The sequence below is a fragment of the Glossina fuscipes genome, unplaced genomic scaffold, assembly GCF_014805625.2.
Source record: "Glossina fuscipes isolate IAEA_lab_2018 unplaced genomic scaffold, Yale_Gfus_2 147, whole genome shotgun sequence".
NCBI classification, from domain to species: Eukaryota; Metazoa; Arthropoda; class Insecta; order Diptera; family Glossinidae; genus Glossina; species Glossina fuscipes.
The window spans coordinates 3,071,467-3,097,000 of NW_023998490.1; the positions used below are offsets into that span (position 1 = coordinate 3,071,467).

Sequence of the window (25,534 nt, forward strand, 5' to 3'; positions counted from 1 at the left end):
TCTTGCAGTTTTTCATATGATGAATTTTCAAAATAAGGCGTTATGAAGGACGAGGTCGAAGGAATGGTCCTATCCGAACCATTTTCGATAATGCGCGCCTTTGAAAGTTTGCATTTGCTTATGCATGTTATATCAAGAAATTTCGTTTTCGATTGCTTAAAAACTAAAAAACATTAGAATACTTTTAATACTAGACTCTTTCTACCCTATGAAGGTAGATTAATTTGATTATTAATATGATGGGATGCTGTCTTTGTGCTCATTTCTGTTTTCAGAAGTATGTGCAGAACTTTATTACCACGTTGCACAAGTTGTGAATTTTGCTTACATAGTAAAAGGAATGATTGGAATTTTTTCTAGCTTTTATTTCTATACATGTTTATTATAAGTAATTTTCAAACAACAATAATAAATTTGCATAAGCAGGGAAAAATTGAATCACGGAGGAAGACGTGCGCCTAATGAAGGATTTGGGGAAGGACTTAATATGTTTCATAAATTGGGAAAGAAGTAGTGAATCACGTTACAATATTTATGCTGCGACACTCCGATAATTTTTATAAGAAAAATTGCAAAATTATAGTTTTTCGAATTTCATTAATAAATTAAATGAATATGCATCCATTCACATATCAATCTGTATTTTTAGTAAAAAATTTCATACAGCAGGATGAAACACGTGCCATAAAAACATCAATAAAATAAAAATCAAAACAAATATAGATTTAGGCCACTACGCTGCCTAACTGCGTAAAGTGTTTTGTCGGTATTTAGGTGACCCCGCTAATGTTAGGATAAAAATGAGCATTTTTTTTTTTAAAGAAATTATTCTGTTTTTGTTTATTTAGTGTTTGTTATTTTAAACGCGTTTTTTTTTTCTCAGACTTTGTTTCTTTTCCATTATTTTGCACATAAAATTACAAATAATGTAATTATTAAAAATTTACAAATAAGTGAAGCTTTCTTTTCGTTTTTTTTTTTTTTTTCTTTGTCTTCTCTCGCATTTGTATAGATAAATATACATTATCATTAAAAAAAATACATCAATTATTTAAATTTACACACAAATAGATGTTTATTTTATTTCAAAGAATTCTAAATCAAAAATAATTAATTAATTTCTACATTTATTTATTAATATTAAAATAATATTAATAATAATAGATATACTTAAGAAATTAAAGTTTTAATATATTTTTTTTTAATGATTTGTACATTTTTTAAATAATTTTTCCTTATATTGAAATTTACATCTTATAAAAATAAAATAAAATTAATTATATACACATACACACGCACACATAGATTGTTTTATTTATTCATAATGAAGTTTCCAAGGATTTTTGGGTTTGAATAAAACTAAACGGATATTTACTGAACAAGAGAAATTATTATTAAATTAATAACCAAAATAAAATTTTAGAAATCAGGAAGAACTACGATTGAAAACTAATAAGAGCATATATATATATATATATATATATATAAATATATAAACATACATACAACATATACATAATCATACGATTGCATATTGATACATACATACTCAGAAATATGTACACATGGATACGTATATATATATACATATATATATATATATATATAAATGTATGTATACAGCTTAAAGCTGATGATTTGATTTCAGTTAAAAACAGAATAATAATAAAGCTTTGTTTCCTTAACACTAACTAACCAACACAATACGTTATAAAATACATTAAATTGGCTTTTACATTTTTTTAATTAAGTTAGTTAACCTTTTTTTTTTTGTTATCTCTTTACATGTTGTTATTAAAAAAAAAAAAATTTTTTAGTACCACAGCTGTTTGTTTTGTTATTATTACTATTTTTTTTTTCTTTGATGTAACATAATTTTTTTAGTTTTGTTTTTTTAATAAAATCTTTAATTTTTTCTTTTCCGTTATTTTTTTTTTTTTGTTTTTATGTTTTTATTTATAAGTGATATTTTTTTTTACATATAACAGTTTGCTATTGGATGATATATATATGTGTATCAAATACATTGTATTTCTATACTTCTTATTTTTTTCTCTTCTTAAATGATGATTTTTTAAAATATTTGTATTCACCCTACACCACTTTTTTTAAATTGGAAAAAATAATAGTCGGCGTAGAAGTAACTAGACTTCCAAGAATGGCTTGCAAAATAAACATAAATAAATAACTACTTTACATACGTAAACCGCTTGAAATGTAATAATTATCTCGCTAACTATGTACACAACAAACTGTTTACTGTCAAGAGAAAAAAGGCAATTGGTTACTTTTTTTAAATGTGATGGTCAGAAAGAAGTCAGGAAAGAGAAAGAGAGGCCGCAGCCTGTGGAGAGTGAGTGTATCCTGTCGGTAAGTGCTATGTGCCTTTGCCGACTATGGCTGTGTAGCGTGCGATGTGACTATATAGCACCAAAGAGAATATCAGTGACTACATTAAGTGAGGAATATTAAGATTTTATTTGCTGACGTGTCTTCGTTTTTTCTCGTTTTTTCACACACGTATACATTTTTAATATAAATGTGCAGATGGTAGTTTTCTCTATGAAATGACTGTCACGCCTGGATATGTACACCTTTCATAAAATATGTCTAATATCGGAATCTTTGCTGCTATTTATGCCCAGTTATTTTCAATTATCCCTGCAATATCCCGCCTCTTTTTATTTTAGCAAAATTTAAGTTCTAAAATAAGCAGAAATGCTTTTGTGGATCCACACCCTATTTAAAGAAAACCAGTCATTTTTCATTTCTGTTATATTAAGCCTTCAAAATTTTAAAGTGACTCACTGTCTAACTTTAAAATGTAAATATTTCTATTAAAAATCCCGCCTTGGTAATGTATGGCGCGGAATTAAAAGTTGGAAACTTGCAGAAAGCTGTTTCGAGAATAATTAGTGTGTTTAACTAAGCTTTAATAAGCAAAATTTAGAATGTTCCATATTATTCAAAATCTAAATGCATTATAGGGATTAGACAGAAAGTCTCATATGCTATGGTGGTCTGCTTAATCGAAATCCTCCGCATAATTGAAAGAAAGAAGAATTTTCTTTCCATTATCGAAGCTCTGACGGTATACAATAAGTGCACACTAATTACAAGATCGATTTCATTGGTAGTTAATATTGTAATAAATTGTTATAGTAAATTAAATGAAAACATGTTTATGAAAGTTTACTTATTTGAAGCCCAACGAAATATATTCTAGTGGTGTGGAGTTGCGATAACGGTCGACTTTAGCCGGCCGATAGTATTTATTTCGTTTTTTCTATTTGTGTTAGAGAAATAAAGCGAATTCTACTAAAACTTGTTAAATTTGTTTGTGTTTCACTTTGCATTGTTCAAACACAACTTTTGAGTTAACTTTTGGCTTTTAGCTTTTAGCCTTACTCTTTCGTAAATAGATTTCTTTTCCAAAAAAGGCCTTTTTTGTGTAAAAAACAAAAAACGTATGTATATATATATATATGTGAAGATTTGTATTGTAAATCGAAAGAATTATAAAACACGATATGTAGTTTTTCTTAAGGATATGATTTCATAATTCCCTTTTTTAAAGTTTGGTCCTGAGTCGGTTTAGAAAGTATAGTTTAAGTCTTTCCTTTTTTCCTTTCAATTTTATCTCTATTTTAACAAGTTTTAGTAGAGAGAACCGCCTCAAGTTTTTTTTCTATTATGGTAAATAATATGGTTTGTTAAGCGGTGGGGGTAAATGTTGCGATTGTTGCGATTGGGATTTAGCAATTTCCTGTATGACGGGAACATATTGGTAGACATGGGCATTTGGCACATATTGTTTCAATTTAGCACAAGCACCAGTGACAGTAGCAGTAAGGCTGTCTTGTCGAGTTAAACTCTCATGCCAAGACAGCATACCGTTTATTCATCTGTCGCGAACCTCAAAAGCGTGGGGTCAGTTATGCGGACTGCTACCGGTAGTAGATTTTGGTGAATTAGATGCCATAATAGGCATTATATCCAAGCGTGTTCTCTTCTCATTTAATTCCAAGTGTTGTTCGCGATCGCTTTCTTCACCGTTACTAAAGCTGCCTGGTAATCTTCGTTTGAGATTGTTATTCAAATTTGCTGCTATGGCCTCATCTTCAGAAGTGGAATTCGCACGACGAGGCGTATTGGCTGCACTATCATTATCTAAAGAGGCAATGGCTGCAGAAGCCGCAGAAGCGGCAGCACTAAAACCGTCTTCTGAGGCACTGTCCTGTGACACCATCCCGGTATTCGAATTATCCTGCACACCCGAAGGTGTTGTATAACTCCCAAGCTTGGAGGAAGGATCTTTTTCGATCAACTTCTGAGCTAACAGTTTTAAGGATATTAGTGAGTTTTCGCAATCGCTGGTGTCGATTTCTGTCAAGCTAATGCCAGCTCTTTCAATTTCTACATACGTACCAAATGGTAATTTCTGTAGGCATTCCAATTTTTGCACATGTGTTTTAGACCGCAAATGTTTGGCTAAATGACCATGTATACGAAAGGCTATTTTACAATCTGTACATTCGAACGGACGTGGGTTTGAAGTGGTCGGTACCCCGAAGCTAGAGGTCATAATGACTTTATTTTTATGGGCATCAGAGCGTTCATGTTTCTGTAGATGGCCTTGCGTTCGAAAAGCAACGCCGCATGATTCACATTTAAATTTACGTTCCATATAGTGAATACACATATGCAACTTTAATTGTGATTGTTTCTGAAATGGCTTAGAGCACTGTGGACACACGGGACGGCCATCGGCGTTGGAAATATTCGCTACTCTGGGATAAACAGGTTGGATTTCATTGTTATTAGTAAATCCATCTTCTCCTACTATTATCGTCCGAATGGGTTGTTGTTGGTTTTTACCGGCAGTACAACCGGCAGAACCGTTGTTAGAGAGCACGCCAGCAAAATCAGTGGTCCCCGGTTGTAATATGGCGGCCGGCAGATTGGCATTGTGTGCGGGCTTTTCTTCCCCAATATTTAACCTACGCTTTTTCGTCGTTTGTGGTTCTTGATCAGAAGGAGACTCACTTTCTTCGCCGTCATCACTTAATTTATTGCCTTTGTTCGCTTCACTTACTGCAGTAGTCTCTTTTGAATCGTTATCTTTAGATTCAATCACGTCGGTTTTCGATGCTGACATATTACGTCGGATAGGTTTTACTACCGCAACTGTTGTATTGCTGTTCATTGTTGAAGCAACGGTCGCCATAGTCATTGCCATTGTTAGTGGAGATGCAATTGTAGTAATGACAACGGAACTGCTTGTTGCACTATTTGTAGTAATAGATTTAGGCTTTTCGCCGAACCCGCGACTTAGCTGGGTTTGCTTAGTTTTGTGGTATTGTAAGATCTGTTCTTTTCTGTAGGCATTCATCAGGATATCCTCATTCATTTTCTGCACAGTTTCAAATGCGTCTGGCGTGCGTAGCACCTTTGAGTTTACCGATATTAAAGTTTTCAAAAAGCCTGATTCATTATCTCGACCACCGAAAATTACGTCGCGAATTCGATCTTGAGACTGTACGTTATCGGTTATCGTTACCACAGTAGACGAAATAGTGTTTATTTCGGTGATCCTCGCAATAGCTTTGGAAGACAAGCTTCGTGGTTTTGTTAAATCAATTGGGGCACTTTCAAAATGATCGCTTGAAGTAAGTTTAGGTTTGGACTCTTCAGGGTTCGAATAATACTGCTCTTGTTTATGATAGTCAAAGGGCGGTTTCGGTGATGTGTATGATATTATCCTTCTGATGGCATTCGTGTTAGTTGTAGGCGGAGGGAGTTGCAACGCAGTTGGTGCAGCAGCTTTAGTGGTAGTTGGAGCAGTGGTTATCGTCAGAACCGAATTCTCATTGGCTTGTAAATATGAAGGAATGGGAGGTGTCATTGATAGCGAAAGCAAGCATCGGGCTGCTTCATGTTCTTGCAAACGTGATTTATTTTCATTTACAGATTGGGGTGCATTTACCAAAGCAGGAATCGTATTAGAAGTTACGATGGTGCTGGCATTGTTAACATTGTTGCTTAGATCCGATTCCCCACTACTTTCAGTTTCGTTGTCCGTCGACTCCTCCGAATCCGACTCCCCATTTCCGATTGATGAAGTACGTCCACCCGCAGAAGTAGACGATTGTTGATCAAATTCCACTTCTTGTTCTAAAAATTCCCCTTCTGGCGGCAGAGGACCTGGATTTAAACCCAATTCTATACATTTTTTATAGTGAGTTTTCGAGCCCACATGCTTGGTTAAATTGCCTTTAGTTTTAAAACTAAAATTGCAATTCTTACATGTATAAGGACGGACATCAGTGTGGGTACGTATGTGCTTCTTTAACATGGAAGGTTTCTTACAACGTATACCGCATTCGGAGCAAACGTATTTACCGCGCCCTCTTCCTCGTATGTAGGTATAATTTTCATGAGATTCATAGCCGCCTTCTAATGTATGGTTATTGGAGAGAGATGACGACGATACTGCAGGTCCTGCGGGTATTGAAATGTTTGCTCCGCCTTTTACCGATTCCAAGGCTTTGATATTATTTGAATTAGGACTAATTCGCGCTTCTTGAACAGAAGTTAACAGTGGTTTTATTTGATGATGATAAAACTTATCGGTATTTCCAACAAATGGTGTCATTACAATTTGTTGTGCCGATACCAAAGTATACGACATTTTGCCATATTCGGCCATTGTATACGAATTATTGCTCCGTTGTCGAGAATCATATAAACACATGGCCTTCTTCGGTTTCAGACCCAGCGGATGAGGATTGTTTTCTGCGCAAACTTGCCACACGCTGTACATGGACAATTTGTGCATGTCTTGTACATAGGAGGGTTGCGGACAATTCAAGGTACAGTAGAAAGTTTTTGTACTCGATTTTAGACCCAAATATGTGTAAGAATTACCATTTAAATACAATTGAACACATGATTTCGAGGGTCTCGGTGTTTCTGGTGATATTAACGGTAGTGTATTAGCTGTGGGTGTTATGCCGTGGTGACGTTTTGGGGTAAAAGTGCCGGGTTTCAAAGGTAAACTTGTCGGCCTGAGAAATTTTGATTTACTTTTGGATTCAGTTTGGCCTGTATCAAAGTTTGGCATTTGATTGCTGTTAATGACGGCATTGGTAGTTGTAGTAATATCAACTTGTAAAGATGGTAAAGTTTCTATCATAATCGAAGTATTATTAATATTTGAAGAAGTTGCTGGTTGTGTTATCATTAATTGATCTTTGTTTAGGTTTTCTAAATTAAAGTAACGCGTTTCTTTCTCCATACTCGCAGGTACAGTGTTCGGCTGAGTTCTCGATGTGCATGCGCCAGTTGGTGAATTTTTTCTTGGGCTTAAATTATCAGCCATGCGGAGAAAATTAAATGTCTTTTTGGGAGTTTCTGGAACAGCTGTAGCCTTATTATTTGTTATTGTGGATGAATTTGGCCAGTTTCGTAAGCTGCGCATGTTAGCAGATGGGGGAACTCGATTAAATTCGCTGGGGACCTGTTGTACGCCGCCAAATGGAGACAAAGATTTTGATATAATTTGGTCTGTTCCCGCTGAATTTACAGTCGCACTTGCCGGTTGCTTTTGATTAGGACTACAATTGCGAGTTAAGCTTCCTTGAGGAAGCGTTGACACAGATAACGGCAAATGATGTGTGGGCGTTGGCGGTGGCAACTGTGGAGTTAGGTTATTGGGGCCTGGTATGCCAGGTACGTACGGTATTGTCTTTTCCGTTAGCGGTAATGTTAAGGGATTAAAAGCTGTTATTGGGTTAATAGGAGGAAACTGAAAATGTTGCGGAGCGTTAGCTGCAGTTAAGCCTAAGCCACAAAGTTTCGGTGTCAATTGTGCCACCTGTACTAAGGACATTGGCAGTTTATTATCTTTTTCTTTAAGTTTTGGCGACATCTCCTGGAAACTGCCACCTGACAATAAAGGCGTTCTTATCAACTTTTGGCTTTTATCAATATCACTACATTCTGATATAGGAGTTATACACCCACCGGAAGATAAAGTATACCGTTTAAGTCGTTCCTCCTTTTTACCAAACTCTTGCAACCCTGTATTGCTGCTGAGAGGTTGTATATCGCCACCACTAATGTTGTTATTCAAACGTTTTGTGGTGGCATTTAAGTCGTTTGTAATAGCTGGGAAACTAAGACGTTCATCATACATTTTTATTAACTCTTCTGGTTTACTGCGACTTTCTTTCGGTGTGTAATCCACCAAAGGAGTTTTTCCTAGCAAAGGTCCTGGTGATGGTAAAGGGGCGTCAATTAAACGAGTACACGAATCCTGTGCAGTAGACATCTTAAATGCTGAAGTTGAAGATAACGATGATGGTATGACGGGTGCAACCGTCGAAATACTTGGAGTAAATGCATTACAGCAGGGAACGGTTGCAGGTGACGAACTGATAGCAGTTGATGAGCTCTTTGTGCTACCAGTCTGAGAAGCGCTTAATCTACTCAATACTAAATGACTTGGTTTTGTCTTCAATTGAGACCATGCTAGTTTGGCTAGAGAAAGTGGATTTTTGGAGAGTATCTTTAAGTCTGGTAAGTTTAATGATATCGAGTTGGACCGAAAGTATTTATAGGAAGGTGAAACCACCGGAGAAATTGGGGCACTACTCGAATTACCCTGGCAGTAAGTAGAATTATGTAATTGCAACTCTTCAGCTGTGCGAAATTGTAAAGAACATAATGGGCAAACGTAGACAGCATCCTCTCCTTCACCCGTTGGCTGTGCCAAACCACGAACATTCAATAGAATGGATTTTATAATAGAGTTATTCGGTCTGCCTAAATTGCTAGTGGACTGCAGTTGGGTGGGCAACGACCCAGTCGAGGAGTTTGAAGTTTCACTGATATGTATGGCTGGTGCTGGTATCTGCTGCTGCGCAGTGGCTGCGGCGGAATTTTGCGCTATTTCTAAGGAGTGTCGTTTACGCGGAGTTGTTAGCAACGGGGCAGACGGTAAAGGACCTTGGGATATTTGTAGATCCAACGTATTGCGTTCTTCCACTATTTTGCTTTTGTTTGTTAAATTTAGAGGCGCATTCACAATAGTACTATTTAAAGAAGTTGCTGTTGTGTGAGGTGAACCAGATTCTAGCGAGCGATATTGAAGGGGTTGCATTTGGGCAGGTGGTGTCGACTGTGGTTGTAAATGAACAACCACATTAGATGGCACGTGAGATAATTGCGATGTAATGTGTGGTGAAATTAAAGTATTTAAATGTTTGACGGTACCATTTAATGGTAACGGAACTTCTTCCAGTGTTGGCTTTTCGCTGAAAATAATTCGCTGATATTGATGCTGCGGCATGAGTTGACATTGGTGCTGATGTTGCTGTTGTTGTTGTTGCTTCTGCTGTTGTTGTTGAAGTTGTTGTTGCTGATGAAGTTGTTGCTGCTGTTGCTGTTTCTGCACAATCACTTGTACCAATTTAGCATTTGTGTTGGATTCGGTAGTCTGGACATTAACAGAAGTTAGAGTTCGGGTATCGTTCATGACAGGATTGGCATTTGAAGAATTAAAGTTATTACCGACACTGTTGCTAATATTGCTATTGTTAAAGCTACGTGATCTATTCAAAGTCTTTGGGTATTTCTTTTGCAACAGCAGTTCCTTGTTCTCGACTATCGCTTCATTTTGCGAAATAATTTTATTGATATGCTCATGGAGTTTTTCTTTATTCTTGAAAGAGGAAAAAAATTAATAAGTCAAGTCTATTGACTACATTGTCTATTTCAAAGAGAAGCTTACCAGATGGACATCAATGGTCGAAGGTGTTGTACACGACTGTAAGAGATTATTGCTGTTTAAGGAAGCTGAAGAGTTTGAATCATTGGAATTCAAAGCTGGCGAACGTGGCCCCGCAGGAGAAGGACTGATCTTGTTACTCATATTGCTCGGACTTAATGTAACAGAATTTTGTGAAGTGCTAACGAAAACCGACGAGCTGGTTGTTGCATGTTGCAATGTGCGCAAGTTTGAACTTTGGCTTACGACTGGTTGATTGTTAGAAGTCAAAGGTTTTGTTATAGGCATTACGTTAGCCATGTTGGAATGTTGATGTTGCTGTTGATGGAGATGTATTTGCTGTTGTTGCTGCAACTGTATTTGATGATGGAACTGCTGTTGCTGCTGCGGAGTCATCATATGTAACGATGCCAAAGCCTGCTGATGAGCAACTGCAGCAGCGGCAACAGGATTGTAAAAATGTTGACCAGGTAAGTGAGTAGTTGAATGCAGCATCGCGGCAGTCGTAGGAGATGTTTGACCTAAATAATAAGCCGCTGCTGCAGCTGCTAAAGGTATTGGCAAGGGACTGCCCTGATGTGACGGAGGAGCTAAAATATGATGCGGCGCTGATATTTGAGGCTGCTGGTGCTGATGCTGTTGCCGTTGCTGCAGTTGCGGTATTTGATGGCTGTTTAGATGATTATTTAATTTAAGTTGAGTGCTAGGTGAAAGAGTCGGATGCTGGTGCTGATGTTGATGATGAGGATGATGATGGGCTTGCTTTTGAGAATGATGGCTAGCGGCAAGTTGTAATTGTTGCGCCTGCTGTTCTAACACAATTTGCTGTGATGTTTGCTTCTGCTGGTGTTGCTGTGTCATTTGCTCCTGATTAGAGCTAAGAAGGCAATTTTCTTTTTTGTCATTAGGCGGTGTAGACGTCAGCGTTTGCTTAGACGTCTGATACAAGGATGCATTGTGAAATTTTGGTTTGTACGGCTTATAATCAATAGTTTGTTTTTGGTGAACGCTGTTGATACCGCCTTGGCTAGATGCCAAAGAAACTGACGTGGGTGGCAGGTTACCAGCGGCAGGTGAACCCAATGGCAGTTGCTGGGGTTGTTTTGTAGCGGTAGACATGGAGACAGGTGATGATGCGACTAATGTTGAGGCCGCAGATGTAGAGGCAGTAGGTGTGTGCTGTATCAAATGCGCACCAATTGAAAAATTGCTGCCACTTTCATCTAAATTTGGTGAATCGGTATGACTTAACTGCAATCGTAATGTGTGTGAGAGATGTAAATGGTTATTCGATACTTCAACAAGTTTGACAACTTACCATTTCTGAGCTACTATTACTCAACTCAGGATCGGCGTCCTGATCGGAAAGGCCATCATCAGCGTCTGGCGGCACCTCAATGCCGCGCTGACGAGCTGCATGAGACTGAGATCTAATACGCAAACCCATTATTATGAAAGATAATCTTAGTTTGTGATGGATCGCAGATTTTTTCAAAGTTGTACTCTTACCTGCAATGCTTATATAAATTACTCTTGGTTTTAAAAGCAATACCACATGTATCACAAGGGAACGGACGTTCGTTCGTATGAGCCCTAATATGTTTTTGCAGCACCGAAGGTTTTGTACAGCTCATATTGCAATAAGAGCATACATAGCGTCCAATATTATTAGCGCTGATACTTGGTGTCACTGTAGTATTGGGTTCGTTAGTAACTTCAGCTGTCTGTTGTTGTTGTTGCTCTTGTTGATCTTGTTGTTGTTGTTCTTGTATTAATGGCGTACATATTTGCTGCTGCTGGCGTTGTTGATGCGTATTATCTGATGTATTGCTCTTCGCTGTCTGCTCAGTACTGGGCTGACATTCTGATTTGTTGACGAAACCATTTGTTAACGGTTCGGTTATGGTTAAGGCGGGAGAAGGATTAGCTGGGGATGCCATTGATTCCAATGAGAATGATGCAGGCGTTGACGATACCGCTGAACTGGCCGAAGATATGGAAGCGTTTCGTGGCACTGCATCATTTTCAACCAATGTATCGGCCTCCGTTGTGCTCGCTAAACGTTTAAATTTCTTGTGCAAATATTTGGAATTATTCCAGCTAGTTGCGGTTAACGTTGCCACGGTTGCGCTATTATAAGGCTTTGATGTTTCGATTGTATTGCTGTTATCACTATTTTTGCTCTGCTGTTGCTGTAGTTTAGATTTATCGTTAATACTTAAGTCATTGTGTTTTAAGCTACTTAAACTATTATCACCATTGTTGCTGTTGTTGTTCTTACAATTGCCACTAAAATTGCGAATGACTTTGCTGCAATTTTTATCAGTTTCCGCAACACCTTTATGATGATTATTGTTACTATTTTTACTGGGGCTGACGATGGCAGAGTCAGCTACTCTAACGTTGTCATTGTTATCGCTCTGCCTAATGTTTGCCAATGTCTTATTAGGTTCTTTACTAAAATCAGCTGTACCATCGTGATCGGTGAATGCTGCGTTTGTTTCTAATTTCGTTGCTCCAATCGTTGATATTGTTGGCGCAGGTTTAATTTGTTTTGATGTTAGTTTCTGTTGCTTTGTATTTGCAGTACTGCTATTGATATCATTTGTATTCTCAATTTCTTCTGTGCGATATGTTTCTTGTAAGTGTTCCTTTTGAAACTTTTTATGAACTGTGGTTAATGTTACCGTCGTTGTACTTGATTTACTATTATTATTATTATTATTATTATTATTATTATTATTATTATTATTTGTTTGCAGCTTTGTTTTATTGTAATGTTTAGTAGTCGTTGCTGTTGTTGTTGCTATTGATGCTGGTGTTAATGGTACTGTTGCCGCTGCTGTGGTTCTCGTTTCCATATTGCTAAGATTTGTTTGTGATTGTTGTTGCAGTTTTTTCGCACCACCAGGATCATCTGCAATATAAAAAACTTGGGTGAGTATTAAACAAATACAAAATGGGAAAATTCATCTTTCTGAATATGAATAAAAGTGTTTTCTCTTTATGTAACTTAGCATGCTGCATTCTGCAATTATAACTCACTTTGCAAGAGCTTTTACATTAGGCTGTCTAAATAATTTCTCGATTGGAAACTCAATCTGCTGAATGTGAAGAAGAATTACTAGTCTCGTTATTCAGCAAATTGAATTGAACAACTAGATTCAATCTGCTGAGTATTCTTGTAATTCAGCAACGTGGATTGAAAAACTGCAATTCGGCTTAGAGGTACTTTTTCATTAGACTATCTAAATAGCTTCTTGAAGGTAAATACCATTTGATGGATATGAAGAAGAACTATTTTTCTTATATTTCAACAAATTGTGTTATGCAATTATAACTCAATCTGGAAGTATTTCGCGTTATCCTATCTAAAACGCTATTTCAAGATGAATTCAGCTAATTGAACTTCAAAATTTCAACATCAATTCATCAGATTGAATGTAAAACTAATTTTCATAAGTATCATGGAATTGAAAAAACTTATACATTTTGCAAATATTCTACGAGCTTACATTATTATACTTAACTGATCCAGAAATATTGTTAGGTAGACTGTCAAACTATTAAGTTATTTACATAAAAATGTGTGCGAAAGAAAAGTATTAGTATTTAAAATCAAAAGTTTCCTTGTCAAATATGTAAATTTGTCAATAGAAAGTATGTTCAATAATTGAAAAATTGAACAGACGAAATAAGAGAAGAAACTTATTGTCGCGTATCCATACAAACAAGTTTCCGGTGGAAGAGAGTACAAGCAAAAATTTTAATAAATTGAGACGTTGGTATAAAGAACGTAATTTTATTTGGTATATATTTATGAAGGTGGTTGGGTGCAATCGAGACACTATAGATAGTGCATGTAATGCTTTGCATTAATAACGTTTTACGCTATGCCATTTTTGAGGTTATATGTCGCATTTACAATTATAAATATCTTGCTGACGTTAGTTAAGCCAACATTTAAACACTTTTTATATATGAATTTGATGGCACACGATGTGATCCATAGACACTGTTACATTTACATATTTTCTAACAAATGCTGATAAGTTCTTTTTCATTTTTTTTTTTTGTTTTAGTTACTTATATATATATACATATATATATATGTATATTTTTTATTACACAGACACGGCGAAAATACATACAATCAAGTTCAAATAAAATGTGATCTTAATAAATCATATGAAAGCATGTCGGTATTACCCGAATTACTTACGTTGTCACTGTAGACTGTGCAAGCCTGGGTTAATGAATAAACCTCGTATTAGCATTAGCAGAGCCAATGGGTTAACTCTAACAAAAGGCAGTATATGTGAAAGTAATGAATATCAGTGCAAAAGCGGACATTAATCAGTTAACTGTGCATGACGAATATGTCCGTCGTAATCTGTCCATTCTTCCTTCTCGGATTGCCTCATAACATTTTATCATTATAAGTATTTGCCGCAATAATGTAGTTTAGAAAATATCTTTGTCATTTCATTGCAACCTAATTTCGTATTATACAGACTCTGTGCTTGACAAGTATACAAGTATGTCGCTGAAGAGGTCGACGCAGCTAATTGGTTAATAACGCATAAAAAAAAGTATTGTTCAATAGTACATTATACATATCCATGTTATTCGCAATGGTGTTTTTCCATTATGTCCATTTCCTATTCAATTTAAAAAACTGACGCAAACCCAAAGAAAATCAAATTTCAAATGCGTAAACAATTAAAAAAAACAATGTTAGGTCTACGTATGGATATATCAAGCGTTTAGGTCGTTCGCCTGCAGGTTATATTCGCTTGTAACGAATTTTTGAAGCCCGTCTTATCGCACTTAAATAACGAAAAAATAGCAAAGTATTCACTTAAGATGATCCTGAATATGTTATTAAATTTGAAAGGAGCATCCGCTGGCGTCTTCGAATTTTTGCGTATCAAGAACATATATGTCACATTCATTTTTACATTTGGTTTCGGGCGCTCCGCTAAAGAATATCTTGTCAAAATTGCATCGTCCTAACTTTATTCAACAGCAGACGTTTAACTGAAACAAGTACCAGAGTAATCGGAATCTTTGTTAATTGATAGCATGTGCTCCTTATGATAGCTTCATAGAAACATACGCATAAACAAAGAGCACTTAAATTATACGATAATTGATTGATGGAAATATTCTGTATTATTAATGAGGAGGAGTCTTGCGCCGAGTTCCTTTTTCACCATTTATGCCGGTCAACATGGCAGATAATATTTGCCGTCATATTTTTTTTTTTTTTTCATAAAATTCATAAATACATTGATAGCAAACATTAAAACCGGATATTAATTCGTTTTAGTTACCTAATATTTTTTGTGTTAAGGAAACCAACGCCAACTGTCGCTATTTTTCGGAGACGTTCAACAAAAATTAAACATAAATGTTTTCGTATTTCATTTGAGAGAAAGGATGAGCAGCATGGAAATTTTAAGCGAAAATTAAAACTACTTTTCAAAGCGAAATGATGTAAACATCAATATGTAAACAAGTATACTCACGTATTCGTGTACTTATATTAAAAGTGTAAACACATTCATATATATATGTATATAAATAAATACTTGCTCGGGTATACCTTACAAGCAATTGTTGATCGTGACTCATTGGAAAGATGTCTCACGTTTAAACCGTCTGTGAACACTGTGCTTACATTCTTAAATATATACACACACACCGGGTTGTATATGTACACGTATGCGTGCATGTGAACAAGATTTTTTTTTTTTATTGTTCATGTTATCAACTTGACTGTGGTTTTCCTTTTTATATTGTGGTGGTGGCTTTCCTTATCTTACTTTTTTAACATATGATTTATTTTCTTTGCGAATTTTTTATTCTACTATAAATTTCCGTTAACTATGTATTATAACACTTCTGATAATTATAACAATAGATTGTTGAAGAAATCAAATTTTCCTTAATTTTTTAACACAATACACTTTTAATGTTCCTTTTTTTACATCAATGGAAATAAACAAATTATGGATCGAATTTTTTCTTATTATATCCTAAACCATTTGCGATAGAAAGATATAGTAAGTTTGGGCGAACGTATGCAACACCCTGAAAGTAGAAGATGTATCCACTCTTGTTGTACCGATTGATGTAGTTTTATATCTAACCTACAGATATTTTGATAAAACCTAGCATATCGACGCCTTCGAGCTAAGGACGAACATTATTAAAAATTATTCGGATCAAATTGTGCTTTCGACCGCTTCCAATACAAATCCTTATTTTGGAAAGTCAGTTACAGGAACACCCGCATCAAGCTAAATGATGTAGGGTATTTAGCGGATGGGCGGGGTCCCACCATAATGTTTTATAGAGTTCGCATGTTTTATTAGCTTTGATTTAAGATTTTTAGGGAAAGAATACGAAAAGAGTAGGTGTAGAAATGCAATATAACATAACAACAAGTATGGTACTGTAATATAACAGTTAACTAAAACCTAACATATGTTGTGAAAATGGTGATAGTTATACGTGGTTCACGTACGAAAGCTTAACTTAAAAGTAGAATATCTAACATAATGTCTAAGCGCTTAAGTAGTAATACAATCTAAAGCATAGGGTTTCAAAAATTGTGCATAAACATGTGGATTGATTTTTGAAAGAAGAGAAGCGTTTTCCAGACGTAGTAAAAGAGAGCGCTTTCATAACATTGCAATTTTCACAGTTTAATGCATCAAAGAACTTAACAGATTGATTACAAATATTTACAGCTTTTAAAATTTTGAAAACACATTCTCAAGCATTACAAACGTTAGATCCACTAAAGAAAAAAAAGCTATTTTCATTTATCCAACTACTGTTATTGGACTTACTTAGCCTTTAGATTTATACAGCTTCGCTAAGTAACGGTAAATGTTCTTAAGAAGAACTTTACTCGTTCAAACGACTAAAGTAGGAAATTTGGAAAATTTTTTTTTAAAAAAGTTGCAAAAGTGAAGATCAGATTATATCAGATCAGATTACATTAACTATATTAATGAAATGTTTAAGCGATATTTAATTTTTTATAATTGCATTGTCTAAATAGTTGCAGTAATATATATATGCACAGGCGTCATTTATATAATACGATGCCTATCGAACACGGCTTCGATAGAAGGCGTTACAAAACATGCGCTTATAAGAGAGTTCCGATAACACACCGCTTGTCGAATAAAGTTTCGATACAACGCGGTGATACATTTGCCAATGTTATAACACGGTTTCAAAAAATCGAATATGTGTTCCGCTAGATTTATTTTCAATTGCTTTTTGCTTTTATTTTTAAATTATCGTTAATAAAAGGGAGAAAAAAAAAAAGAGTTGCTGCAATTTTTGGTCGTCATCATTATTTTTTGAAAATATTTTTCATTTTTGTATTGTCATCATAATGTTGAGTTTCATATTTTTTTATACCCTACGCCAATTGTGGCATAAGGGTTTATTACGTTTATGGGAATGAATGCGACAACCAGAAGGATTTGAGCCCACTTTCTATTATACCGATCGATTCGGAACGATTTTCAAATCGATTTAAGCTTGTGTGCGTATGTCAACCTAAACACAGCAATTTTTGCGATAATTTGATGAAATTTGGCCACTGACGTGTTTTGAACCAAGGGCGCACGATACTGAAAATGGATCGGATCGGGACACTTTTCTACCGCTTACTTTATAACGTTTTGTTTTGAAAAGTCGTTACTTGAATAACTGTAGGGTTATTATATCTTAGTTGAAATAAATTAATAAAACCGTTTCAGTAGAATACGGTTTCGATACAGCGCGGTACGAATTCCGTGGCTGTTTTCCGAGGGGCGCTTGCATATAAGATTAAGTTTCTTATACAATAATATACAAACTTTATTAGCAACGGCCACCCGGATATTGAACCGAGATTTTAAATTTCTACATAATAGCACTAAGATTATACAATTTAATTCGTACAAAGTACAAATACGTATGTATAATATACAACTTTATAAAAATGTAATTATTAAGAACAAGTAAAAATACTGTTGTGTGACATATACCAAAATAAAACACCGTACGTAGTTTTGCTTAAAAATTTTAAAAAATTCATATGATGGTTTTGAAATTTTGAATCCGTATAGGAATACGAAAAAGCGACCCGATCCGAACGAGTCTCAATAACGTTCATCCTTGGACAAAAATATGTCCGTGTACCAAATTTAATCGAGAAGAAAAGGAAACAGCAGAGAGCAGACAGATGGACAGATAAGTGGGTCTATCTCAAACCCACGCAAACTTAGTATAAAAGCAGTAAAAAGTACCAGCTGGCAAGAGCAGTTTGCTTTTTTCAAGTTTATTAAAATTCGTTTAAGGCTTCCCCGAATTAATTGATTATTACTTATTATAATTAATATATGAATTTAATTATATTGTAAAATAAGTGTTTATTGAGGTAATCGCTTCTTAAGTCTCCTGAAAGAGATGAAAGGAAGATGAGAGGGGAAAAATTTTTATTTTTTTTGTAATTTATCTGTACATATACGTGAATATAAATTAATAATTTACAAACTGAGCTCCGCTCGTTTGTTACTTTTCTTTTAATATTTGATACGTCACCTCTTTTTAAAAAAACCGGTTATTTTTATTTCTTGAGTTTATTTGTCGATAACCTGTATTACTATACATACGTTTTATAATCTATTGTGCGGTTATGAATGCGTGTGTACATTTGTATGGCCATGTTAATAAGTAGATACGTATAATTCATAAGCAACAAGTTAGTAAAATGATTGGTTGTGCAAAAACTAAAGAGAAAGAAAGAAAGAAAAAAAAAAGGAATGAGAGAGAGAGAGAGAGAGAGAGAGAGGTGAGTAGAAACATCTAACGATAACTGTGTATGTGATTATGTAGCATTCTTAGTCAGCTGATAATGAATGATTTGTTTAAATGATAATCATTAAAGATAACAGCGAATGTGATTATTCGCTATCTGTTTCTTTTATAAATTATTTTTATATTATATTAAATTTTCGTTGTAACGAGTTTACTCGTCAATAATGAGATATCGTAAAATGCATGCAAACAATCTACTTTAGTATACATTCGTTGAATTACATAACTTATATTTATTTGATTTGATACATATATTTAATAATATAATATAATATAATATAATGTATACTGTATATATATATATATATATATATATATACATTCACCTTAAACGAAGGAGTATCCAAAATTCTCTCCGAATCGAGCATAGACTCTTTGGTTGTTATTATTGTTAACAATAATCTTGGTTATTTAATAATAAATGACACATACAGTAACACATAAACTTGTTTGACACAAACAATCACAAAACCGCAGTAAATAACAAGAGTTCTTTCATTTTAACTTATTATAAGTTTAACGTTCCTGACCGCACCGTTTTTGTATTTTTTCAGTCAAACACAAAAAAATTATGCATGAACTTTAATATTCCTACGTATGTGTGATAAACGCTAAAAAATGTATGCTGCCAGCTATTGAAATGCATTCACATGCGAACAAAACGCGACTAGACGTAGCAATGAAATTCATTCAATTTCCAAGTACCTATGCAATCGTCAGCATGTGCTAGTCAGTATTTTTTTTCTTTTTCATATAAGCTATTCAACCAGCAAGTCTGTCATCTAGTGCACACCAACACATGCAATATCGACTCAGTTAGTTTATTTACAGATAGCTACGACACATAAGCAAAGTAATAAAAACAATGTATAGAATGCAAATAAAAAAACTGCACAATAAATAAAAAACAAATTGTATAGAACAAAAAAAAAAAAAAAAAAATAATAAGAAAGTTGGATTTGTTTTATAGCGAATTTTTGTTACCCACCAACTCAAATTTACTCAAATTTACAGAATATTTTTTTTAAAATTCAGTTGACAACATTCGTCTAGCCTTGCCTCAGGAATTATTTGCACTACATTTCGTTTCTTGTAGACATAAGTGCTAAGTAATGATTTTCTGTTTCTTATGGGTATGTTGTTGATATCACTTTTTTCCTTTTTATTTACATCATTGCTTTAGACGGTCCCTTTGAATGTTTTTATTGGTTTGAGATTATAGTTCTCTTCGTCAATCGTTACCATTACTTATTCGTATTTATGCCACAGAAGAGTTAAGCTGTGATTATCAACTAAGAATATAAGGGACAAACGGAAAGGGTTAAATCAACTCTGACTTTTACACTGATAAAGAGTATATGCACACTTCATGGATGTACGGTACGTATGGTTATGCTAAACGGAACGACAGGTTTCATATAACAATATCACAATATCACATCGTTGTGAATGCAAAAATAATAAAAGAGAAGCAAAAATTACGAAACCTCCATTGGAACAAGACACTCTGTAGACTTACACATCTCTTTGCCTTGCAAACGGCTGTAAGTACTAAGTAGTATCGTAAAGCGAAAGGGTATTTGCCTCTTTTTTTTTTTTTTTTTTTGGTGTTGCGAAGATCGATTATACGTCAAACAAATAAAAGCAGAATTGTTTCTCCTCTTTGTCATAGTAGCATAATAGCAATAACTACTACTAAATGCTTACGTATTCTATGCGCTTAAATGTAAATGAAAGCATCTGTGAGTCGAAAAAAAGCACACACGTATATAGACATGTGTGAAACTGTATAATTAAGCGAGTATCAGTTGTGTCCATGAAAATGTACTACCTATCATATACATAATGCAACAATGTCGATATCGAGCAACAACTTTGCATCTTTTCAATCTTACACTTTTGGAAACAAACATTTTTAACCGAGCGATGCGAGTATACAGTTTTCGGACGCTACTCAATCTATGAATTCGGTATGAATAGTTATGAGAGTAAATAAACGTGTAAACAGCGAGAAATTTTCTATTCTTGCACGAGAAATTAAAAAAATACAACTTCTATTTACTTGCAAGCATGTATGCACGGCTCTGTGTGTGTATGCGTGCAAAATAGCTGATTAACAGTTAATGTGGAAGGGGAGCAACCAGAGAAAACGAATGGAATGATATTTAAAGAGAGTAATCCCCGGCCAAAGTATATTTCAATAATTACAAAAACAATTTCTCTACTCGCGAGAGTGTAACATGAGAATTTTAAACGTAACTAACTAAAAAGCTTGTAAAGAAGAGAACATTTTAAAGCATAATAGAGAAATTGATTTCTCACTTTAGAACGAACTTTCCGGCACCCATCCATTCATTCGGTTTGTTTTATTTGTAAAAGAATTTTTTTACTTCAAAGGCAATGACATTGTACGTAATGTTCTTGCATTTTCCCCTTAACCCTTAAACGCATATGCGAATTCCGAATTGTCTACATTGTATTTCAACCTAATCTTAAAACTTATTTGATAAAAAAATTTTAATAAAATAAAGCTTGATACGTAAAGAGAAATGAGGTTTTAATTATACGATCTAGATCTACATCGTTATACTTTTAAGGGTTAACACAACGGTTTCAAGGGGGTGCAGATAGTTAGTCTATAAAACAATCAAATTAAATTATCTGAATTAATAATTTAATTAATTAATAATGAGTTTATCTTCAGACAAACTTGGCCAATTATTTAAGTTTACACCTAACAGTGTTGAAAAAGAAAACTATAAGCCAAAGTTTGGGAGGTTTTCGGATGGAAATCAAGATCTGAAAGGATCTACAGGCTTTCTATTTTAACTTGTAAATCATCGGGTTCATCTACACCTTGAATAAGAAACGCAGAAAACCCCATGACGATCAAGCATACAATACTTATAGGTTTGATACGAGATTACGAGTTATATTTTCGATTTTTTGAAACAAAATTTCAATCTATGGTATAAAATCGTTGCAATATTTGCCTTTCGGTAATACTTTGTTTGAATGAAATCAACCATAGGACAAGTGAAAGTATTAAATATATATATAGAACTTAAGCCAGTGTTTTGCTTATTTATTCTGTTTTTTCAAAACAATTTTAGAAATACGTTGACTTACTTCCATGAGCAGCTTTAATTTGGAAAAATCAATTGCTTGAAATTCGAAGTTCGCCTTTTAAGTTATCTTTCTCTTTCTTCATAATGGTCACGCGTTTAAATAGATAGGGGCGATACTTCAACTTGCGGTAGCGACTTTTTCGTCCAAATAAACTTTCGGTGGGAAAATCTTGATATTGTACAAACTTTCTCAATAATTCATTGGCTGAGGTTTCATAATAAAACATTTGGATGAATCCTATTAAATAAGGCAATCTTTTAGTCTCGAACATAGTGCAACTTAAACTTTTCGACATCCTTCCGAAATGCATCACGATCCAAGGATAATTGCGGTCGGTAATGATCAATTTATCTACGATATTCCAAATATCCGTTTTGAACAAAATATTATCACCCAATTGTATATAGAAAGCCCCCTTCTTGTGGGCATAAGCCATTAAATAAACGTAGTCTTGATTTTGCTTCGTGCACCGTTGCGCAAGTTTCATTGAATCATGCGCGAATTCTAGTTAATATGACGATTCTGGAGCAATCACATCAATTAGACCATTTTCTAGGTGACGTTTAAAATTCTTTTCAACAAGTTTCCAAATTCGCAACACAGAGTTAAACTTCTTTTCACCTATAAACACTACAATTAACGTTTGTTTCTGTTGTTCTTCTGTCATTTTCGTTATGAGATCATTCAGGGTATCGCAAAGGTAAGATTGATTTTTTTTTGCTAAAGTGATAATGCCAAAAACCATCCATACCCCTGAACGGTTATGCGATATTAATAAAGCCGGCCTTAAAGAATTTGGATCATTCAACAAATGCGGCCGGAAATCGAAGGTCGTTGGAAAAGCAACGCTGGGTGATAAGCTTGTTTCACCCGTCAAATTGTTAAATAAATTTTTGCGAATGTCCGGAGACAGACGCTTCAACAAACTTGCTTTCTTACCGGGTTCTGCTTCACCAATTACGTCGATACCTTGAGATCTTTGTTGTTTAATTATATACTGAGAAAGTAAAGCGATATCTTCTTCTTTTGTCCTAATTGTTGCTTCCAAATCTCGCAATTGAAGTTGATAACTGTTTATTCGTTGCGAAATGTGAATATGTTTGATATAAACTGTTTTCAATACACTGATTACTGTGCCAATACAACATAGTCCGATGAAAATTGGCGGTAATAGGTAAAGCATTTGATATTTTTTAAACATTTTCAATTTAATTTTTTTGAAATTTCTTGCAATTTTTTCTGTTTTTTTTTTTTTTTTTTTTTTTTTTTTGGAGACCCTTTGAAGGGGGTTATAATTTCTTACCCATCAAATTCACAGTCTTAAGAATTTTTTGGTTAGTTTGAATTTTTTGATGAATCTTTTCTCAAATTTTTGATTTTATTGGTTTATTGGTTTGTTAATACTTATTTACAATGAAAATAATTGTTTCTATCTAGTTGGGGTTACAAGCTGAAGTTGGTTTTATTAACGACATCTTCGATTCGTTACTTTTTACATACTATCTATAGGCTGAGATTGCCCACCTGTCTTGAATATTTGGCTAACAAAATGTGGGATGTAATCTTCTTCTTCTCTTATTCAGCAAACCAAAAAACGAAAACTCGCTGACATGTGTAAGGAATGCAATCTAGTAGAAAGCTTTATTTATATCAAAAAAATTTCTTTTAACAATGACAATCTACTAGTGTTAAAAAGAAAAAAAAAAAAAAACAACTAAAAGCACAATTGAAGACATTATAGGCGGTAAAGGTCGGGCAATATATACCTTAGACAGCTTCGTCTAATACCAAGGCGATTGCTTTTTTTTATTTAAAAGCATTCCTTTCATGAAAACCCTCACATTGCAGCGTGCCCAAAATGTCATTTGACGTCAAACAAATTTACCAAACATAATTTACTTATTAAATATTTCATTATTTTTCATAAATATGCCTGCTTCTAAAATATAAACCTATGTGGTCCAGATTCAATCCGAATAGTTTTTATAACAAAATGCTACTACAAATCAATTTTCATTATAAAACATTAAAAAATTAAACTTTTTCCGAAGGAACTTACTATTGATGAGAAAGCTTATATGAAGTGGGTATCGAAAAACAGATCCATTTCGTTCAAATATACTCCAGCTATATGAAAAATTTGCACAATAAAAATTTAAAAATTATATTTTTTTTGGCATATAAGGGTCTTAGTGTTCAAAAATACGCTTAATTCATCCAAATTTAGCACAAATAAATTTCACATAAAGTTATCGTGTTGTTAATCATGATCAAACCGTCGATGTTCGAAAGAAAACATTGGCTAAAGAAAGGCTAATATTTTTTTAATAATTATAGATAATATACGTAAGAATATAAGAAGTTAACTTATCGTCAAGTAGCGTTTCATTAGAAAATATAATTTTAAAAATTTTATAAAAAGTTCGAAAGAAAAGAATGGACTATGCTGCAATTATGCTGCTTGCACAGCTCGTTTTTCAAGAAAAGCACCTTCAAAGTTTCAATACAGATTGCCAGAGCGATGATTATTTGCTTTGCTTTATATACACCACCGAGGGATGAGGGGTACATTCATTTCGTCAAAACGCTCACAACGCTCAGAAGGAATCATCAGAGACTCCGCAAAGTGTTAACATTCTTTGTCGACATTAAATTCTGAATCGATTTAAGCATGTCGTCTGTTCATTTGTGTAACGTCTGTTGTAATCATTCTCTTGGTCGCAAAAATTAAGCCATGAACCGCACATTTGACGGAAACATTGGAAGATCTTGCGTGCTGGCTTGTTTTGTGAATGGGAGAAATCGGTCGAAGGACACGCCCACCGCATTAGGTAAACTACTAAACACCTCTCTTTTCCAGAAGGAATAAAAAATCGATTGTTTGCTCATTACTCATAAGCTGCACCAGGTAAATGTACAAAAATTTCAATGCATGTTCTATGGGCGATGCTGCAGCAACTGTACATAAAAAATTGAAAAAATTGACCATGCCTGCCCATTATTAAAGTGTATCAAATTTTAATTTTGTTTTCAAACACCGTAACGAAGCTTTAAAAACCCCATTAAGAATATTAATTCTAGGCTAGTTTCCAATCTGGAATACGTCGAAACAAGTCCGTCTGTCTATTCTCTGCGCAACAGTGAAGTATTTGTGCTAAACATTCTCCCGCCAGCGAAAACGAAGTTATCGCCTACAAATTTGCAAAAGAATTTGGAAGCGACTTAATTTTTCCGAAGTACATGCCTACAACGCCTACACGGCTATGCGACAAAATTTTTATTTTGAAAATAGAAAAGATCGGTCGCGCCCGCTCCATCTTACAATTCTTTCTCCATCTTTTAATTCTTTTTGTTGTTTTTAGGATAACGGTTATTCGTATCACGACCGAATATAATTTTCTTACTTGGTTTATATTATTCCTGAATATTTAAAATCAAAAAAATGCGCAGCGAAACAAAACGAAATGAAATATATCAATAAAACAATGAAAATTTAAATTAATTCACAATTTCGTGCTAATTACTTTTATACTTTGGACAAAGACCGTCGTTGCATATTCTAGAGTTAGTAGACTAAATGGCAAACCCAACAGAAATTCGTTATTTGATGATGAATATACATATAATAAATAACAAGATCATGCAATGCAAAGAGTCTTGTTTTGTCTCCAGTATTGTCGTTTACGCACACATAAGTAAATGCATATCGTACGGATTTATTAATAT

The 25,534-nt window shown here is 34.3% G+C and overlaps 1 protein-coding gene across 4 annotated transcripts in view; it reads right to left on the reverse strand.

Annotated features, from left to right (window-relative positions):
- Nucleotides 1-1,943: 1,943 nt before the first annotated feature.
- The window catches only part of LOC119641326, a 121,832-nt gene continuing 98,241 nt past the window's right edge, over nt 1,944-25,534 (reverse strand). For 3 of the 4 annotated variants that reach the window (XM_038039912.1, XM_038039913.1, XM_038039914.1), the window contains 4 exons: nt 11,300-12,707; nt 11,109-11,220; nt 9,794-11,041; nt 1,944-9,724 (listed from right to left, as the gene is read on the reverse strand). In XM_038039912.1, the coding sequence (XP_037895840.1) occupies nt 3,932-9,724; nt 9,794-11,041; nt 11,109-11,220; nt 11,300-12,707 (8,561 nt within the window). In that variant the 3' untranslated portion in view covers nt 1,944-3,931. Of the gene's footprint in view, nt 9,725-9,793; nt 11,042-11,108; nt 11,221-11,299; nt 12,708-19,005; nt 19,561-25,534 lie in introns of those variants that run through there. The other variant, XM_038039915.1, reaches the window with a different exon arrangement.